Source organism: Procambarus clarkii, chromosome 61 (genome assembly GCF_040958095.1).
Source record: "Procambarus clarkii isolate CNS0578487 chromosome 61, FALCON_Pclarkii_2.0, whole genome shotgun sequence".
In the NCBI taxonomy this organism is placed as follows: Eukaryota; Metazoa; Arthropoda; class Malacostraca; order Decapoda; family Cambaridae; genus Procambarus; species Procambarus clarkii.
Window position 1 is genome coordinate 13190458 of NC_091210.1, and position 21642 is coordinate 13212099.

Sequence of the window (21642 nt, forward strand, 5' to 3'; positions counted from 1 at the left end):
CTTAAATTATTGTATGTTCTTATATTTGCCAGTGTCCCATATGCTGCCGATGTTATCCTGCTTGTGTATGCTTCCGGTATGAGTGTTGAAATTATGTCCACTCCCATATCCTCCTCTCTCTCTAATCCCTGTAGCTGCCTGCCCCACATGGTATAGATGCCTTCTGGTCTCCTCTCTCCATTTCCCATCCTCATTACCTTACATTTGTTGAGGTTGAACTCCAGCAGACATTTGTCTGACCACTTCTGGAGATTGTCAAGGTACTCCTTTAACTTTCTGCAGTCCTCATCTGTTCATCTCATGTTCATAATCATCTTTGCATCAACAACATTGACAAATGATCTACCCTCAGGTAGGTCTTTCACATAAATTAGGAACAACAGTAATCCCAGGACTGAGCCTTGTGGGACCCCACTTGTTACATTCCTTCACCTTGAAACCACCTCTCTGAATGACTTTGCTTTCTGTCATTGAGATACTTACCCAGTCTAGTATTTTCCCAGTTATCCCAGCTTGGTTCTCCATCTTGTACAAGTCTTTTATGGGGAACAATGTCAAATGTCTTTTGAGAGTCTAGAAAAATACAGTGTACCCAGCCTTTCTTTTCTTGTCTTATTTTAGTAATCTTGTCATAACACTCGATCAGGTTTGTAAGGCATGACTTTCCATTTCTAAACCCATGCTTATTTTTTGTCACAAAGTCGATCCACTCAAGATACTCCACCAGTCTCGACCTGATTACTCTCTCCAGCACTTTACATAAAATACCTCTAGCCTCTAGAGATAAAATACCTCAAGCCTCTCAACTCTTGTTTTTTAGTTCTAAAATCCATTTTGTAGCATGTCTTTGTTCCTTTTCCAGTTTATTGATGTACTTCTTGAGATATGGATACTATGCAAACTGCTGCATATTCCAATTTTGGTCTCACAAAAGTCATGAACAGTTTCTTTACTATTTCACCATCCATGTAAGTAAAAGTGATTCTTTAGTTGGAAAGCGCAGCATATGCTCCTCGTACAATGTCTTTTACTTGTTCCTCTAGTGCCATTCTACTATTCAGAACCACCTTTAGATCTTTTTCTTTGTTAGAGCTTTTTAATTCCTTTCCACATAATTTGTAGGTTGTGTGGGGTCTATTTTCTCCTATTCTACATTCCATAACTTGGCATTTATTCACAACACACTTATTTTAACTTGGTCAATTAGAAGGGCACAACAATGGTCAACATCTCCTATCTTCCCTAGTAGCTTAGCATCATCAGCAAACATGTTCACATAATTCCGTATTTCTTCTGGTAGATCATTTGTGTGTATGTCTCCTTATTTTTTGGTATAAATATATTGGTAGATGTTGACAAGCAAGTTGTCCTTATTTAGCAAGATACATACATAAAAATACAAGTACAGTATTCGGAGAGAGGAGACACCATGCATGTTTATAGGGAAGATGAGTTATATGAGGCTGCTGCATGCAAATATTGATGAATGGGCTAGTATTACAGAACTTTAACAACTTCCTCCTTACACAAGGCTACATACACACATCAATAGAATTATTTATATATTAAGAAGTACCGGTAATATATTTATTTCAGCTTAGCTGTTTTATAGAAATTACTTTTTATATACTACAAACACATAAGTTACAGTTGTTTATACTACAATGGCCAAAGCTATACAATAATACAATGCAGCTCTGTCAAATATATTTTGGTACTGTATTTTGACAAAAGTGTTTTGCTAACATCCATTCACGCCCTCTGAATTATTGTGCGAATATGTAAGGGTATACAAATTAGAATAAACCTTGTTGGGTAGGAAGTGCACATATCAAAATTATTCCTCTGGGCTCTAAAATCATGTTCACTTCATATTGTTTTATATACCTTGGCTAATAGGTTGGCTAAATTCAAAACTAATCAATATAGCATTTATTTGGTACACTCTAACAATATAAAAATGAGTATATATATTACTTTAAAAATAAGTGTTGAATGCACTATACATGTGCTGAAACTGTTCTTAATGGCGAGTGTAAAACCAGGTCCTAAAAATTAAAAAGAATTAAAAAAATAACAAAGAAATATGCAAGGACTTTAAAAGTGGAGAGTACACAAGGACTCATAACACTAACTCGGAGCATTGGTACTACACACACACACACATAATGCACAACTCTGTGTAGTAACAAGATGTTAACAACGTCACTTTTCCTATTTAACCCTTAAACTGCTCAGCATAAGGGGGTATAAATAAAAAAATATTCAAATTATGCCAAAATTACTTAAAAATGTTGAACAAATCTCCAACTTATTGGCTTCAGCGTCATGAAACTTTCATCAAAATATTTTCAGAAATTGGTTTTAGATGAATATTTAAAAAAAAAAAAAAGAGCATTTTTCATTGCTGAGTAATACATAATTTTTCATGCCCGAAACACTTTGCGTAATAGTGGCTTTAGGCATTGTATGTACTAGCTCTATCTATAATTCCATCAATCTTTGTAAAATCTTTTGTATGTACAGTATGTACCTTACCTAAATAAACATTTATTTATTTATTTATTATATATTTATTTTACTTATATAAAATATACCCTAAATATATCCCCTAAATCATTATTATAGTTACCTATATTTGTTTCTTTGAGGGGTTATTTTGTCTTGACTTCCATTTGAACACACATTGACCTACAACTTTCACTTATTTGAGTACGAATGCCAAACAATGTTTATTACAACATACAAGTAAATTCATGAATTAGAACTGCCTTATTCATTGTTGATAACTTTAACTTAAATTATATCTATAACTAGAATTTAAACTTACGTCAGTATCTAAAAAATCTAGTTTCTGACCGATTCTCACCATTTTTATTTTTACATATAGTGTGCACAGCTGTCTGTTCTACAATCCCTACAGAATTGATTTTTCATAAACTCTAAACGTTTGGAGTTATATATTTTTGTTGTCTAAATTTGCGCATACAGTATTTCAAATGCCATATTGACAAATTTTTTTTACAGTAAACTATACTGAAAACCTATATTCTAAATATATGAAAATGAAGTTCATATGCTATTCTGAGAGCATAATAACACCAAATGAACAGTTGGTGGTATTTTATATTTTTTTCACCCGATTTCAAAATCTGACATTTTCAATATTCAATTATATAATTATATAATTATTTTTTACTTTCTTGTTTTTTGAGTTACACTGACATCATTTAAACAAAGTTGGAGCATTTGCATAGTAGATTATGCACAAATCATTTGAAAGAGTTTCAGAAAATTTAAAAAACCGAGCTCAATGTCACATATCATATGATGTTTTGCGCAGTTTAAGGGTTAAGCACCAAGTTACCGAGTGTGTGATGAGTGCTTGACAAGAATAAATGTACTGTACTGTACTGTACTGTACTGTACTGTTTATTTATAAATCTATAATCTTAAATTGCATGCTTTCCAAGCAGAAGTATGCTGTAAATCATATTTGTAATAACCATGATATGTAATACTTGCATGATATAATGGCAAAATTTGACAAAGCATCCATGATAAAGCATATGTCAAGCAACACATTATATCCACAGTTTTTTTAAGTATTCATAGCTATGATACAGAGTCATAGAAATTCTTTGTACTTTTTATTACTATACTCTACTGACTATCATAACACTGAACTGATATGTTCGATGCCAGGTGCTCCTTTGCAAGAACAAAAGTAACTGTTCACTGAATAACAGCATCAAACTAGTGGTGTCTTGTTTGGGACATGCTTATTTTATAGTTACCGGCAATTTAGTTAATATCTTTGACAAGTTACACTTTAGCTTTAAAAGTCTCACAACTGATATTTCTTACGGTTTCTGGTAATCTAATAAAATGTTAATACAGTATTAAGTAATGTTTTATATTACCAAGTAAATTAAATACTATTATTCAATGAGCAGAAGCACTGCCTGTGAAAACAAGTGCACGATGAGCAAGTACTTGACATGATTAACAACTTAACATTGAGAAAGCACCTATTCCAAACTTTTGAGTGTGCAAAAGTATGACAACAGCCAGGCATGTTGAGTTTGTTATACCTTCAAGAGATTTCATACACAATTTCAGTTTCTACCATTCTGTTTATACTAAATTTATCAAACAACATAAATTACAGATTTCTTAATTTACACACATGCTTGCATCATGTTTTTTTACAAACATGATGGATATTAATTATACTTTGAGCGTGTAACTACCTAGATATAGTTACAGGACGAGAACCATGCTTGTGGTATCCCCTCTCTTCCCAATAATTTGTAATACCGTATGACATTTTGAAGCCCTTGATAGTTTTGCCACACACCTTCCTCATTTAAATCATCCTAAACCTGTCTATTGGCCTTCCAGGTTATTTTGGTGACTTCATCTATATGCTTTTGTCATTTAGTTTGCTTAACTGCAGTTACTTTATGCTGGACAGCCCGTGTTGAAATCTCTCTCACTCACTACTGTATATATTATAATGATCTATCTCAAATGATCAACCTGAATAGTACACAAGCCTCACTTTTAATACTTAAAAGTTCCAACTGCCCTTGATGGGACTAGAACCTCTGCCCGCGTGATGCAAAACCAAGTGCCGTACCACTGTACCACCACACTACAAAAGCATGGGAGTCTTTATGAACTCGTGAAGTTTATGAACTTTCAAGTATGTAAAGTGAAGCCCGTGTACTATTCAGGTTGATCATTTGATCTTTCATGTTCTGTAGCTTAAACCTGGACTAGATGAAATAGTTGACCACATAACCTGAATGAACTCGGGCATGGGGTTGAATGAGCTCATAAACACTCTCCTATGCTTTTGTAGTGTGGTGGTACAGGGTACAGCACTCGGCTTTGCATCACACACAGGCTGACGTTCTAGTCCCAGCAAGGCCATTTGAAAAGTATATTTCAAGAACTTATACTTTATATTTGTACATACCTGTATATGGTATATACCATATACCAAATATGGTATATATTTATACCAAATATGGTATATATTTATACCATATTTGCCGGCGTATAAGATGCGCTTTTTTATTTATAAATGAATACAAAAATTGCCCTGCATCTAATGTAGCCGTATTACAGATGTGAGACTGAGCACCATAGGCTAGGGAGATAGACAAGCATTCTTGGTAAGTTCCCTAGGCACAAAAATCATTGCTAATCAAAATATGTTGAAAACAAGCCATGTTATTATAGTAAATTGTGTTACTAATAATAAAATATTGAAAACAAGCCGAGTTATCACACTATCACAAACTTACGAAAAATTGTTTAAGATATACGTAGGCAGTTATGAAGGAAGCGCTCATCATTTCACCACCTTACCCAGCATATATAACCCACACCTGATACATGTTATACATTATTTAACAATGGTGTTACCTTTAAGAAACATTTAGTCATTATCTAAATGAAAAATGTTCCTAGAAATTTGAAAGGAATGTTAAATTTTTATCCACTAGTCAGCCATTTGCAAAGGGTGAATGACAACAAAACCAGAGCGGTGATGATGCACAGCCTGGTGGCCTGATGCGGCAACACAAAACATCACATTCAGAAATACAAGTTTTACATCCTGTACAGTAATTTTCCTGCCCAAAATATAAATAACTATACAGCTGATCTTAGAGGAGGTTTGGGTACAAAATCCACTTTAAAATGTCTTTTAATAAATGTATGAAGATACATACTAAAATAGTTTTTTCCAAAAAATTATCTTTGTAAAATAGGGGTGCATCCTATGTATATGCATAGCCAAGTGAAAAGGTGGTGGAGGCCAAAACTGTCCGTAGTTTCAAAGCGTTATTCAACAAAGAGTACTGGGAAGACAGGACATAACGAGCTTAGCTCTCATCCTGTAACTAAGGTAATTCACTTAGGTAATCACCCACACACACATACATACATACACAGTAGAACCTTGGTACTCGAACAGCCCCCCCCCCTCACTCGAACAATTCAGCACTCGAATGTTGTGTTCATGTTTGGGAATCGACCATTTGTTCGGCAGCCAAACGTAAATATGCGTCCCATACGAGTCAGTTTCCCTGTAGCTGTCGTTCAGTGTGCAACACTACTAGACTTCTCTAAACTTTCTTGCGTTTTCTTAGATATTTTTAATATTCTTAGTGTTAATAAGTCACCATGGCACCCAAGAAAGTTAGTGATAAGAACCAAGCAAAAAGAAAATTAGTTAGAACCACAATCGAGATGAAAAAAGAAAACCTGGCAAAATATGAAAGTGGTGTCCGTGTGTCTGCTTTTGCTACAGTTTGGTATGCCTAAATCTAGTTCTCTAATAAAAGAAATGTGTGCAAAATGGGAGGGAATTACAAAGTTTTCTTGAAAAATATCACTGACAAAGCAGTGATAATGGTAGGGGACTCTCAAGCCAAAGAATAATCTCTCTCATCCTCTGCCTCACCATCTTCCACATATACCATCAACTCTCCAAAGTGCAGGCATAGTGTATACTGTATTTGCATTTAATATATTTATTGTATCAATACATTTATTTTTGTGGTCTGGAACAGATTAATCCAATTTACATTATTCCTTATGGGAAAAATTGTCCGGTACAGTACAGGTACTGTTAACATATCGGCATTCGACCGGCCTTCAGAAACCCATCAAGTTTCAGTACCGAGGCAACACTGTGTATGGAAAAAATAGTTCCAGTCTACAAAAACAATTGAGGAAAATACCCTCTAAATTATAGATCTAAATCATTAACAATCATAGTGTAGTCATGCTTGTTAACTTGAGGAAAATAGTTAAAACCAAATGGGCAGAACACCTGGAGTAATATCACATAAGACAGACAGACAGTATGGTTTTCAAACAGGAAGATCCTGTGTAACAAATCTACTTAGTTTTTATGATAAGAGCCACAGATTCTAAAGGAAAACGATGGTTAGGTTACCTGTGTCTAACCTAAAAAAAGGCATCTAACAAAGTCCCACACAAGAGGTTGTTTTGGAAACTGGAACATATTGGAGAGGTGACAGGGAGACTGCTGATATGGATGAAAAATTTTCTGACAAAGATCAGAGCGTACTCAGAGGCAATGTATCGGTCTTTAGGATTGTTACCAGCGAAGTACCACAGGGTTCAGTTCTTGCACCAGTAATGCTCATCATCTACATAAACAATCTACTAGAAGGAATGCAGAATTATATGAATATGTTTGCTGATGATGCTAAACTACAAGGTAAGATAGGAGATGTAGGATATTGTCATGCCCTTCAAATTGATCTAGCTAAAATAACTGTTTTGAGCACCATATGGCAAATGGAATTATCTAGCTAAAATAAGTGTTTTGAGCACCATGTGGCAAATGGAATTCAAAGTGAATAAGTGCCATGTTATGGAATGTGGAATCTGAGAACACAGACAATGCACAACTTGCAAATTATGTGAAAAGGAATTAAAGAACTTTAACAAAGAAAGAGAACTAGGAGTGGTTTTGGATAGTAAACTGTCACTAGAGGAACACAAAGAACATTGTGCAAGGAGTATATGCATCCTTTCCAACTTCAGAATCGCTTTTAATTACACAGATGGTGAAATATTAAGGAAACTGTTCACAATGTTTGTGAAACCAAAAATGCAATATGCAGCAATTGTATGGTGTCCATATTTCAAGAAGCACATCAATAAACTGGAAAGTTTAAAGGCTTCTGGAATTTTTTTTTTTTTTTTTTTTTTTGATATATACACAAGAGTTGTTACATTCTTGTAGAGCCACTAGTACGCGTAGCGTTTCGGGCAAGTCCTTAATCCTATGGTCCCAGGAATACGATCCCCTGCCGCGAAGAATCGTTTAAATTGAAAAATTTAATTTTTTTTAAAAATTTAGAAATTGAAAAACAAGAATTCCGAAGCGAGGCTAAAGGCATTAAATATGTTGAAGATAGAAGAAAAAGAGGCGATATGATTGCCACTTACAAAATAATATCGGGAATTATCCAAATTGAGAAGAGGAATTCTTGAAACCTGCAACTTCAAGAACAAGAGGTCGCAGATTCAAGTCAAGGAAACAAAGGTGCAGAAAAAAAATTACATTTTTTTTTGCAGAGTGGTAGACAGTTGGAACAAACTAAGTGAGAAAGTGGTGGAGGCCAAAATCATCAGTATATGACAGAGTACCGGGAAGACGGGACACCACAGACATAGCTCTCATCCTGTCATTACACTTGGCTAATTCCACACATGAACCAGGTAAATTCTATGAATTCATTAAAAAATGAATTACAGGTAAAGGATAAAATTCAGAGGTTAAAAATGGGGAACAGATTCACCAAGAATTAAAAGGAAATCTGTGAAACACTAACCAAACAGTCCCAAAGTGTTGGTGCAAAATAAAGTTTTCAGAGAACTAGATGCAATACAATTTTCAGAAGATAAGAAGAGTACATAGAGGTGTCTTGAGATGAAGTGGGGGGGTAAAAAATGCTCAAGGGGCTCAGTAGGAACAAAACAGTTGGCCCAGATGGAGTTTCACCATGGGTTCTGAGAAGATGCACATTTATGATCAGCACTTCACTGCAATTGATTGTTTAGACATCTTTGTATACAGGAGTCATGGCAGATATATGGAACAAGGCTAACACATTTTGAATCCACAAAAATGGTAACAGTGAAGACCCTCTAAATTATAGACCTGTATCACTGACTAGAGAAAACACTGGAAAAAATATTTTAAACCAAATGGGTAGAACTACTTACAATTTGTGAAAAAGCTTTAAAGAATTTTGATACAGAAAAGATATAGGGGTGGTTCTGGATAAACTCGCCTGAGGATAAAATAAAGAACATTGTGCGAGGAGTGTATTCTACTCTTTCCAACTTTAGATTCGCATTTAAAAACAAGGATGGCAAAATATTAAAGAAATTGTTTATGACCTTTGTGAGACCAAACCTGGAATATGTAGCAGTTGTATGGTGTCCATATCTTGAAAAGCATATCATTAAATGAGAACAGGTTCAAAGACATGCAACTAAATGGCTGCCGGAACTGAAAAATAAGAACTATGAAAAGATTAGAAGCATAAATATACCAAAGTTAAAAGATGGAAGAGAAAAAGGTGGTCTGATCACTACTTACAAAATAATAACAGGAATCGATGAAATTGACAAAGAATAGTTTTTGAAAATGGCAACTTTGAAAACAGGAGGACATACTGTAGGTTCAAACTAAGGAAATAAACCTTCCAAAAAATTACCAGAAAGTTCAATTTTGCAAACAGAGCAGTAGACAACTGGAACAAGTTAAGTGAAGTGGTGGTGGAAGCCAAAACCATTGGTATTTTGAAAGTTAAATGGCAAAGTACTAAGAAGGCTGGACACTATGAGCATAATTCTCATCCTGTAACTACACTTAGGAAATTACACACACCTACTCTTAATGCTCCTACTCCTCTTTCTTTACCTCTTCTTCCAGCTACAACCCTTAATTCCTTCTTAAAACTCTATTAAGTAGATACAATCTTCCACACATTTACATCTTCCCTCTAGTTTCTCCCACACACGCACAAGGGCATATACAATCCCATTCTTTCTCTTCACAGTCCCCAACTGTATGCATCATGGAACCCATTAATCCCTACAAGATTCAGTCAATTCCACCTCCCACCACACAATAGCACATTTCCCATTCCCAAATGTTCCCAAATAGTATATTTGGGGACCAATAGTGGTTCCCAAACTCTTTACTGTCATTACCCCTTTTTCACACAGTGTCCTGATTAACAACCCCTACACTTGGTATAAAAAAAAAGTTTTAGCATCTTGTGAGTTCACTCCACTAGCTGGATATTTTTCCCCTATCCTTTGGTATCATAACCTGTACACTGTCTCAACTTATGGACCCTTACACATTGTAAAAAGGGGGACATGGTCCCCAGTGCACCAGTGGGGCTACACTCTCCGCAATCTGTTGCTGATGCAACCTAGTTAGTTCTTTATCAATATAACTTGCCCCATGTACACAAATACTCAACCCCACAACCCTGCACTTTCCTCCCACACGAGCCCACATTCACGTAATCTAACACACTTCCATTTTTACCCTCTTGTTCTGCCTGTTCATACATCCCTTCTTTCATCTGGTCATTTTTCAACCTTTCTTCAACTATTCCTTGTTCTATGTACCCTTCTTTCAATCTGCCTTGTCTGTCTGTCCATCCCTCTTTTCATCTTCTCATCTTTGAGTGTGTTTGTCTGCATATCTGAACATACACCTTTGCTTCCTTACATTTTTCTTTCAGCATTTATATCTACTAAGCTGTGTTCACATATCAATCCATATTTTCATCATTTAATGTTTGTGTTTGTATGTCTCTCTACTTATTCCTAGTTAACTTCCCCTCCCACCTAGGCTGGACTGTATAGCGACAGTTTCGCTTCGTGCAGGTCGGCGTTCAATCCCCAACCGTCGAAGTGGTTGGGCACTATTCCTTTCCCCCTTCCCATCCCAAATCCTTATCCCTTACCAGTGCTATATAGTCGTAATGGCTTGGCATGTTTCCTTGATAGTTTCCTCCTTTCCCTCCTAGTAAACTTAACATACATGCAAAATTATGTTCTAGAACTTCAAGTAACATAATTTAACATGGAACCACACTAATATGATGTACAGTATCAACAAGAAAATCAGGAGGAGCCATGAGAAGGATTTGAACCCGCTCACTTGGTACTCCCCAAGCTAGTTATAATTTAACTTATTGTAATATTTATCTATAGTATAATTCAATGTCATGTTAACTTCTAGGAGGCATTGTCATCATCTGAGTAACGTCCAACTAGCTTCCTTTACCTTCTTTTTTCAGTCTGTTTGCAGTTGTTTATCCTTCCTGCCATTTCTGGCTTACAGAAAACTAGCATTACATAATTATAATAAAGAAAACCTACCAAGTATAAAATAAAAAAAATCCTTAACAATCATGATTAACAAACAATGTTTTAAACGTTTGAAATGGATTTTATCTACGTGGCAGGTCCTGCTCTGCCTTCAACCCATATCAACTTTCTCTCAGCCCCCACCAGCTGACTGGTATACATCGCTACATTTCTCCCAGTTGAAGGTTGCATGAAACCACTCTATTTGTCACTACAACCATACCATATATTTCAATACAAAAAACGTTTTTGCTTGATAATAGTCAAAATGGAGTAGGGGAAAGGGGAGCTGGCACACATGCTTCCCTAATGCACTGGCTGTGCATAACCAACTATGACACTGACTCAATAACGCATTATTTGAACAAGGGGGAGAAGGAGCACGGCCGAGATAATATCTCACTCCCTTGTAGACCACCAATAGGTGACCACCAATAGCTACACATTTTCCTTTAATCAACAACAGTTGCCAGTTAAATTAACGCCCTAAGGAGTACCGTGCTCCTGTAGGTGTGCGTGGATGGTCACGCAGTCATCTACAGTAATCAATCAACCAATCAAATTTCCAGCCGGCCAAGCAATCAGCTTGTAGACAACCATTCAACCAACTAGTGAATACAATGCTATATATCTAATTATATAATAGAAGTCTATGGTTAAGTATTTTGATATACAACATTTTGATATATGTAATGGGTTTTAGCAACAAGCATTTATGTAGTAAAGTGAGCACTAAACTAGATTTTGTTAATTAAATAATTTTGTTATCACATGAGGGTGATCAAGAAGGGGATCCCCCAGGATAGCATGTATCAGGGTAGTCTCTAGATATCACAGGACATTACAAATTTGTTAAAAAAAAATCTATCTGAAAACCATAAGGTAGTTTTCATGTTATAAATAGGAGCTGCCTCGTATGGGCCAATAGGCCTTCTGCAATTACCTTTATTCTTATGTACATATTCCTAATTACTGACGACCCACACCCACAGACGAGAGTAAAAACAAATCTCTTCCATTCCTTCTTTAACAATGTTTAACCGATTTAATTTTAATATCCATAACATTGTGGTAAACATAACATTCCTACAAAACTCTATGTAAGTACTTCCGTGTATATAAAAGAGTGCGTATAAAATAACACTACTGTATACTAATTTGTTCTTCATTGAGGTTTTCAAATACCTTTCATTATATTTTATCAACAGTTTCCTAATTTTTAATTAATAATTAACTAAAAAAAAGGTATGTACTTGAAAATACTGTAATTATTTATTATTTGTACAGTAAAAATTAGCTTGAACAGAAACCCATCCAATGGAATATTAGACTCGGCAGAAGGATTCCACTTTAACAAGTGATTAGATGCAAGGAATATGTCCAGAAACATGACCTGGAAAATCCAGAAAGGTCTGCCAGAAAGAACGAGAGAACGAGAGAGAAAGAGAGAAAATGAGACAGAGAAAAAGAAATTGAAAGAGGGGACAGGTAGCCAGTTTAAACATACAGTACATGTTAGGCTTACACCAAGTTCCCCCCCCCCCCCCTCCACTCTCTGGGTCGAATTACTAACCCTTCCCAGGATGGAACCCCACAACAAGGTGACTACCTCCTGGGTAACTATTTACTGCTAGGTGAACAGGCACATTAGATGATAAGAAATGTGCTCAACCATTTCTGTCCCACCCGGGATTTGAACTTGGAATTCTTGACCGCATTAAGAACGAACCCGACTACTATCAAGACCGTTGTACAAATACCGGGACCCTTATACAAATACCGGGGACCCCCTTATACAAATACCAGGACCCCTTATACAAATACCGGGACCCCTTATACAAATACCGGGACCCCATATACAAATACCGGGACCCTTATAAGTCCCTTACGAGATACATTTTCCAAGTACTGTAAAGTACTGTAGTACACTTTTTGCTCCCTGAAGCAGGATCCTACTGACCATAGGTTAGGATCTGGCACAATCAGGGAAGGATGCTTATGCCAGATCCTAACCTATGGTCACCTAAATTGCACCAGCATAATGGAGAACCTTTGAAATTTCCTTGCCTATTCATAATGGTACTTTGCAAGACACTAAAGAACAATGAATGCAGCCAGAAAATGCATTCATATTAGCACCTTAAAACCTTTTTAAGCAGTACTTAGCATCACAAGATGGTACTAAGCAGTACCCTTGGTAATTGCTTAATGATGCAATAAGTAACTTTTACTCACCTATTGATAGTACCAATATTGCATGCATGGGGTAAATGGTGGGAGAAAATGGATGAATGATGCAATGCGAGGGTAATCGGCTTAAGTAAGCAGGTAAATGATGAAAATGTGAGGGGTAAACAGTAGGAATAACCAGGATGTCGTACACAAAATTGCCAATTTGTTAATTTTTGGACATTCCTGGTAAGAAAGTCACTACATAACTTGAATGGGGGGTGGGCCCCATATAATTCAGATTACAGTGTAGACAATATAACCAACTGAAAAGGTTAGTTAGAAAAAATGAGATGAAATTGGGTCATGGGACTTTGTTATGTCTATTTCCACCTGGTGTTATTTGGGAGTAGTGGCCTAGTGAGCCACTCAGTAATGCTTAGAAAGGCTTTAAGGTTTATATGAATGTGCTTTCATGATCTGCATTGAGTATTCTTCAATGCCTCATCCAACACTAGTATGACCGAGGTGACAGTTTGAAAAGTTTCGCTCTACCTTGGTGGAAAATGTCGACATGTCCTGACTGTCATTTCGTAGCCATGAATCAGTAAGATCATGCCTTCGGGAACAAGTACGCGAGATAGTCCAGAAAATTTTGAACAAAATTAAATTATCCCTTATATTAAAAATATACATTTTCCAAATTATATTGGTGTTAAAATTGAGCAAAATATGTCTATTATTTGCATAAATAAAAGCAAATACATTTAATGTCAAAAATATAAAAAAGTGAACATTATATCTAACAGAAATGGTTCAGAATAAATTGTTCTACTCAAGCAGAGATATGTATTTTATGCATATCCTTGCATTTAATAGCTGCTATATTTAAAAGTGAAAAAACATACCTAGCTTATACTGATAATTATCCTCTAGTGATGCTAAGTATTGATAAGAGTTTAGCACAGTAGGAAGCAAACTCACTTTTCACTTTTAATATTACAAATAAATATCAAACGTGAAACACATGAATAAATATAGAGTCCATACAATGGAATCGAGCCAACGTCCTTGAGCTCCTCAGGCACACTATCAACTGGACCATGATGGAGTCCATGGGCCGGAACCTTTCCTTTGCACTGCCTCGATATTTATTCATAGATTCATCACGTTCTTGCAATGATTCAACAAAACACATTTGAGGCCTGAGGCACAAGCAGACTCATTACCAATCAACATCCAAAGAGCACGCATTGATCTCTCACCTGGCTGTCATCCAAATAACCTGCGGGATATGTATGCTGCACCTTAAGAACTTTAAGCTAGTACCAAATACATGTGAATACTAAGCATACACTGTACTGCATATAATAAAATAATTTTCAAGCATGAAAAAAGGCAACCAAGGAAAATGAAAACAGCTTAACAATACTGCCCGAAGCACAAGGCACAGGTTTAAGGATTAATTGGGGTTCACTATTTAAATTAAAGGAAAATAAACAATTATGACAAGAAGTAATACAATCAAAGTGATTTGAAGTCATATTGCATTTGTCTGCAAGATATAATGTTAGTAAAAATGAAAAGGTCCAGGAGGACACGGAAAAAGACAATTAAAAAGACTGATGGTGCTAGATGTAAACCAAATGTAAGACTAAGAATATACAAGACAAAAAAATTAAAAAAATTATTTATAATGTAGATGATATCGAGTGATCTGCTGTATAAAGTACTGTAAGTGCCTTGTGCATATGGGTGTGCAACACTATGGCAGCTCGCCTCCCACAGTGCCTGCTCCATTATGTAAACAATGAAGCAGGATAGATGGAATGGGTGGGCAGCAGCTCAGGCGGAGCAGAATGGCCAAAAACTAGCCAGATCAGGACAGCACAAGCCAGTCAAGCCTACAAAATAAGTGCACAGCCGAAGCTACAACTGCTGCCCCAGCACCACCTGCAGGCTAGTAGGGTAAGCCAGGATAACAAGTCATGTGTAGAGTAAGCAGTGCAGGCAGTGCTGGGACAGCTAGGTGGTAGCGACTTCTCAGGGAGGAGCCTTACACTGTTGTTGCGCCCGGCCCGAGAGCTCGCGGATGAGTGCCGCATGCTCGGTCTCCATGGGCTTCGACCCCAAGGTGTTAACACAATTCAAAGTACTCCTGAAACACAAGGGTAGAAACACTGCATCACACAGGGCAGGGCACAACACATTTACACAAGCAAGTGCACGCACACACCGAGAAGCATACCCATACAATCTTGCACTTAAGAGTTACATGGAGCAATTGACAAAAATCTGTAAATTTCATTAGGCATTATACATAATAATCTGTGATTTCTTTATGGAGCTTTCTTCTACTGACACAACCACACCTTAATACATTTGATTAGTGTTTCTACAAAAGCTCTAATACATATATTAAAACAGCCGTCTTAATAGCTGTAATTATAAGGCACGAGAGATTGTCTTGTTTATCCTACACTTCTCAACTGTATGACGTATTGAAATGTGATGGCTTGACATGACTGTAGAACTGTAGCAGCATGTATTACACACACATGATGTACACTTAAAGATGTGCTTCTTCTTTCTCATCTCCACTTGCTTCTGTGTTCCTCTTCTCCTCCTCTCTGCAACAAGTCCAAAAACGAACTCAAACAAAATTAAAGTAAAAAAAAAAAATGATAAGATACAATACTGAATAATTTAAAATAATTTAATAGAAAGTTAAAATAAATATAATATAGCAAAGGGAAGGGAAATGTCAGGGGAAAGTGCCAAGCCATTACGACTATATAGCACTTGGACGGGATCAGGATAGGTATTTGGGATGGGACGGGGGGAAAAGGAATGGTACCCAACCTCTTGGACGGTCGGGGATTAAACGCAAACCTGCATGATGCAAGACCGTCGCTCTACCGTCCAGACCAAGTGGTTGGTATATACTGTACAGTAATACAGAAAAGTTAAAATAAATTAAATACAAAGTTAAAATAAATTGAATACAAAGTTAAAAACTGAATAAAAAGTTAAAATAAACTGAATAAAAAGTTAAAATAAACTGAATAAAAAATTAAAATAAACTAAATATGAAGACAAATTTAAATGTGAATGATAAAATGAAATAATAATTAACCACAAAAGAGACACTAGGGCTTAAATGGCAAGGCAAAGATGACAATCATGGCGGCAGGTATTCTTCATGGCTTGGTTTCCTTTCTGCAATAAACTTAAGAACCATTCTAAGATAATACAGTTTCTCTTCAAATCATGCTCAGACATTTCCTATGGGCCAAGTACATTTATTGATAGAATATTCTACAAATGACCCATACATCCTAATTGAATAGGCTTAAAAATCACACACAATGTAATGAAATTACCTTTTCTGGTGGGATGCCTCAGTGACTTCATGCACCTCTGAGATGCATTCATTACCTACTTGAAGCAAGGCTCAAAATCTGGTTCACTATCCAAGATTAGGTTAGCTGATCAGAGATTAACCACACAACTAAGAAAAGCTCATCAGAAAGCATAGTCACAATAAAAGTAATTACCTAAGTGTAGTTACAGGACGAGAGCTATGCTCGTGGTGTCCCGTCTTCCCAACACCATCATATAATGCTTTGAAACTACTGACGGTTTTGGCCTCCACCACCACCTCACTTAACTTGTTCATACTGTCTACCACTCTATTTGCAAAAGTGAATTTTCATATATTTCTTTGGCAGCATTCTTTAGTTAGTTTAAATCTATGACCTCTTGTTTTGGAAGTTCCAGGTATAAGGAATTCATCCCTATCAATTTTATCGATTCCCGTTATTACTGTATTTTGTACATAGTGATCCTCTCTCTTTTTTTTCCTTCTATCTTCTAGTTTTGGCAAAGGTAATGCCTCTAACCTCTCCTTGTAGCTCTTGTCCTTCAGTTCTGGGAGCCATTTAGTTGCATGTCTTTGTATCTTTTCCAGTTTGTTGATGTGCTTCTTAAGATATGGGGACCATCCGACCGCTGCATATTCCAGCTTTGGTCTAACAAAGGTTCTGAACAATTTCTTGAGTATTTCACCATCCATGTATTTAAGAGCAATTTAATGAATGTAGTACTACCATAATAAAGTACTACCTAATAAACTCCATGTAACCTACCTTACCTCCTAAATGTCAACCTATGTCTTGGTATTTTCAAACAATATTGTTTATTGACCAACTTGTTTAACTGCTGATATCTGCCATGTATAAACTTAAAGAAAATTATAATCATCTGTTTATTTAGTTAAAATTCCTTCTGCTGTTCCATCTATCATGTAATTATCATCATTCTCCTTTTCTTTTTTTTCCCTTTTTCAATTCAATTTATGCTTTTGATCTCAATTAGTATTAAGTTTTAAACCAAGTTTTTTTCTCCACACCTTGCCTGAAATGCTGTGTGTATTAGTGGCTTTAGGCATTGTATGTACTGTACTAGCTCTATCTAGAAATCCAACATTTTGGTAATAACTCATTTTCAATGTACCTTTACCTGAATGAACATCTTATCAATTCTGAAATTGGAAAGTGTAGCATAGGCTCCTTGCACGATGTTCTTTGCGGTCCTCGGGGTAATAGAAAATTAGAACTACCTCTAAATCTCTTTCTTTATTAGAATTACAGATAATCTGTAGGTTATGTGTCGTCTGTTCTCCTATTCCACATTCCATAACATGGCATTTATTCACATGAATGCCATTTGCCAAGTTGTGCTCCATACACTTATTTTGGCCAGGTCTTCTTGAAGGGCATGACAATCATCCAAGTTTCTTATCTTTCTTAGTATCTTAGCATCATCAGTAAACATGTTGTTGTAAAAGAAAGAGCGCGAGAGAGCGAGAGCAAGAGAGAGAGAGAGAGAAAGACCGACCCTTGTGAAGCATATAATGCAGTACACACACAGAAACAGCAGTGTTAAATGTTGAAAAACAGTCTGGAACTCTTACAGTTGAAATCCCCACCAGTACAATAGGCAGTTCTACACATGTGTAGAGCACTGTCAGCAGGAAAGCATCATCCCCAGAACGATGTAAACAGCAAAACAGCAAAGTAAATACATGTTTAAAAAGAATATTTAATGCGGGGAAAATATATATAAACAACAGTGTTAAATGTAGAAAAACAGCCTGGAACGTTATACAGTAAGACATCTAAATAAACTATTGGGAGATGTGTTTGAAACATTATTGGAATCAGGCGGTTGGACACACAGACATGCGAGCTCTCTCATTGACTTGGTCCTGAGGAGAAACTGGCTGTCGCTGGTGTGATTTGTGACGACCTCCTACAATAACAGTAAGTGCATTGTATCCCATGTAGACTATAGAAGTGCTTCCTCTCTGTATTAGATAGTGATTGGCAGTGTTAAAACTATGTTTATTTACAGAACCCTGGGGTGTAGGCGGTATTTTGTGTTATCTTTATTTTTTCGCCCAGATGTCTGTAACACGTGGGTGAAAACATGTTACAGACTATTCCCCATTTCTGTCTATTCCCCATCAACTGTGATCCCCATTGATAAAGTGATAAAGTGTTTAAGTGTCAGGACATTGCACTGTAAAAAGTCCATGCTACCTTTTGTAGTTATCAAGGAAGTGTGGAGTAGAGTAGTGACTAAGTCCCAGTTTGTGTGGATCCATTTGTCAATTCACCACTAAGGCTTGTGATTGGTGGAAGGTATCCCTCTTGATTTCAACAATCTTATGATTTATCCAAGTAATCCTTCCCCCCCCCTCATCTATTCAGTGTAAAATAATCTTGTGTTGTTAAATAAAACCCTATGTGAAATTGTAATCAAAAGTGTATTTCTTGTCATATGTAGAATAGATTCTACTGGACTGGACTGGAGGCAGTTGGAGAAAGGTGAAGATTCTTTCTTCACCTTTCTTCTATATTATATTCTTCTAGAATATTCTTTTTTTACTGGCACTCTTTCCAAGTGCCAGTAAAAAGGACTGCCAAAGCAAAATTAGGTAACATAACAGAAGTAGCAAGCACCAATTACAGGTAAGTCAGGACAGAGAAAACATGACAAAGGATACATGCTAGTGAAAGAAATAATAGGAAGGATCTCCAAGCCGCCACACTGTGCTGCCACAAATAATCATACAATGCAAAACCAAAAAACCAGTCGCCCAACTCCAACACAGATGGGACATAAATCATTAAAAACCTCACACATGAAGACTGATGGAGAGACAATGAAGAAAAAAAGATTCATTTATTTATTATGCACCTCATACCATCCCATGGGCAGTGGTGGAAAGTATGAAGAAAGGGACCAGGGGAATGAGTGGGACTAGACCATCACTTGCAAATGCTACCCTCCTGAATGGGACTTCACCATTTCGCCCAAACGGTGAAGCTACCCCCCAGGTAGCTTGGGGGGGGGGGGTAGTTTCCTCCTGGTATCTCTCCAGAAGGAAACTTTACAACCCAATAGAAATTAGTATAATACTAATTTAGTACACAAATGCAGACAGTATAACAAATATTGGGGTAGAGCTACAGGAATGGGTGGCAGAACTGCATCATATCATCCCAGTTAAGGTGTCAAAACTGACAAATGTAATAGAGGATGTAATAATCCCAAGATGATACCAAGCACTACAAAAAGAATGGATCAAAAGGGAAGGAGGAGAAGTTGCTCTACAGATAAAACAACATTGGAGCTTTGAGGAGATAGAGATTCTGGAGGTAATCAACCAGCAGGACTTCATACTTTGATAACAGTGAAGACAGTGGTAAGCATTATTTACAACCTTCCATTAACTACATGAAAGTCAGGGAAGGAATATGATAAATGTAATAAAACATGACTCAAAATAACAGAATAGGCAGCCACAGTGGCAAGAAGAGCCAAAGCAAAGGTCCAATATAAGGAGGATTTTTAACCACAAGGTAATAAACTAGTCAACAAAGAATCGGCCAGAATCACCGACTCAAAAGACCTTCACCATCAAAGTGGAAGAGGCAGTCCCCAGAGAAGGAAGGCCAACCTATATTTAAAGTATCATCATTCAAGATTCTGAAACACTTGTTCCTCCAGCTGGAGGAACAAACCTGGAATAAGTAGAAAACACTCCCCCTCCCCCACAGACCAGATCCTAAAAAGACAAAGGGGTCAACAGTGATAATCATAACGATGTTAAACTGCAACCTAGACATGTGGAAAATATAAAGCAACAGTTGCTTGATAAGCCAAGTCCATGGGAGACGGGTCAGCTATAATGCTGATCCAGCGACCACAAATGTCGCAGACCTCGGGATAAAATTTATCCCCACAAAACAGGTGATGGAGCGAGTTACGTTGGCTATTGTAATACGTAAAAAATGAAGCATATTCCTAAAACTCGCACCATTCACACTCCAACCATGCACCACACGCACATGATTCAGGTACCTTTCACTCAAACGGCTAATGATTCGAATTTAAAATACATTGTATGATGTATCTCTTAAAAAGTGTTAACATTTAAACAAGAGACCACTCAAATTACTTTTTAATTAACTTTAACGATTTAGAGCAGTATTCATAATGGAATCTTTTCATATCTAGCAAATGCAACTACAGTAGTAATACACAACTACAAAAGTTACATTTACAATACTTAAATAAAAAGTTACAGGAGCTAAGTTAAACCTTACTTGCTTCTAAACGTGGTAAATACTGAAATCATGTTTTGTCTTAACACAATTTTAAGCAAGTTTGAGTGTCAATATAAGTTGAACAACAATGGAGACTTTTATATGAAAATAAATTGTACTAATTTATGTCAAAAAATCTTAAAATTGTACAGAAAAGTAATATTCAATACACATATTTACAACACTGCAAACCAGACATAATAGGACTGATCTCATCGAATCTACAGTCCCTTGGTGGTGCAGTGGTAACACCAACGCTTCACAAGCAATTTGGCCTAGGTTCATATCCTGGCCAGGAAGGATTAACTAGTTGCCAATCCTTAACTGTACACCTACAATTCTACATTCCTCTTATGCTCTTTGTATGCACATTCTTTTAAATAAGCATTATCATTATCTTTCTTTACTCAGCAGCGACTGGGTACTTGGTTGTTAAACATTTGGCAGGTCATGTTCCAGGGAGACTAGTGAGTAAAGGCTTACCATGAGCTATGGGATGAGTAAGCTCTCGGCCTGTTAACAGGAATCAGCCGTCACCTGTTCCTGTACCCAATTATGTAACAAAAACAAAAATAAAAATATTGAACAACTTGGAGGATGCTGATCCAGATTACTTCTTTAAAAGGTCAGACATAACACAAATAAGGAGCAATGGTTTCAAGCTTAGCAAGACAATGTAGGACAACAGAGAGAAAAACAGAGAATCCACATCCTGTTCAGCCATATTGTTATAAACCCATGGAACTGCCATCCTGCCAAAGCCATAAATGCCAGAACATTGTTGCAATTAAAGATACAACTGGATAAAATCAGGACAAATGGGCAGACCTTTGACAAGCCCCTG

At 36.6% G+C, this 21642-nt stretch overlaps 1 protein-coding gene across 19 annotated transcripts in view; it reads right to left on the reverse strand.

Moving 5' to 3' along the window:
* Nucleotides 1-21642, reverse strand: part of Glut1 (Glucose transporter 1) — a 384143-nt gene that overhangs the window by 48631 nt on the left and 313870 nt on the right. For 14 of the 19 annotated variants that reach the window (XM_069307821.1, XM_069307823.1, XM_069307830.1 and 11 more), the window contains one exon: nucleotides 15183-15280. The exons of 3 other annotated variants lie outside the window; for them this stretch is intronic. In XM_069307821.1, coding sequence (XP_069163922.1) covers nucleotides 15183-15280 — 98 coding nt within the window. Of the gene's footprint in view, nucleotides 1-15182; nucleotides 15753-21642 lie in introns of all 19 variants that reach the window. 2 more of the 19 variants (XR_011223421.1, XR_011223423.1) reach the window with 2 other exon arrangements.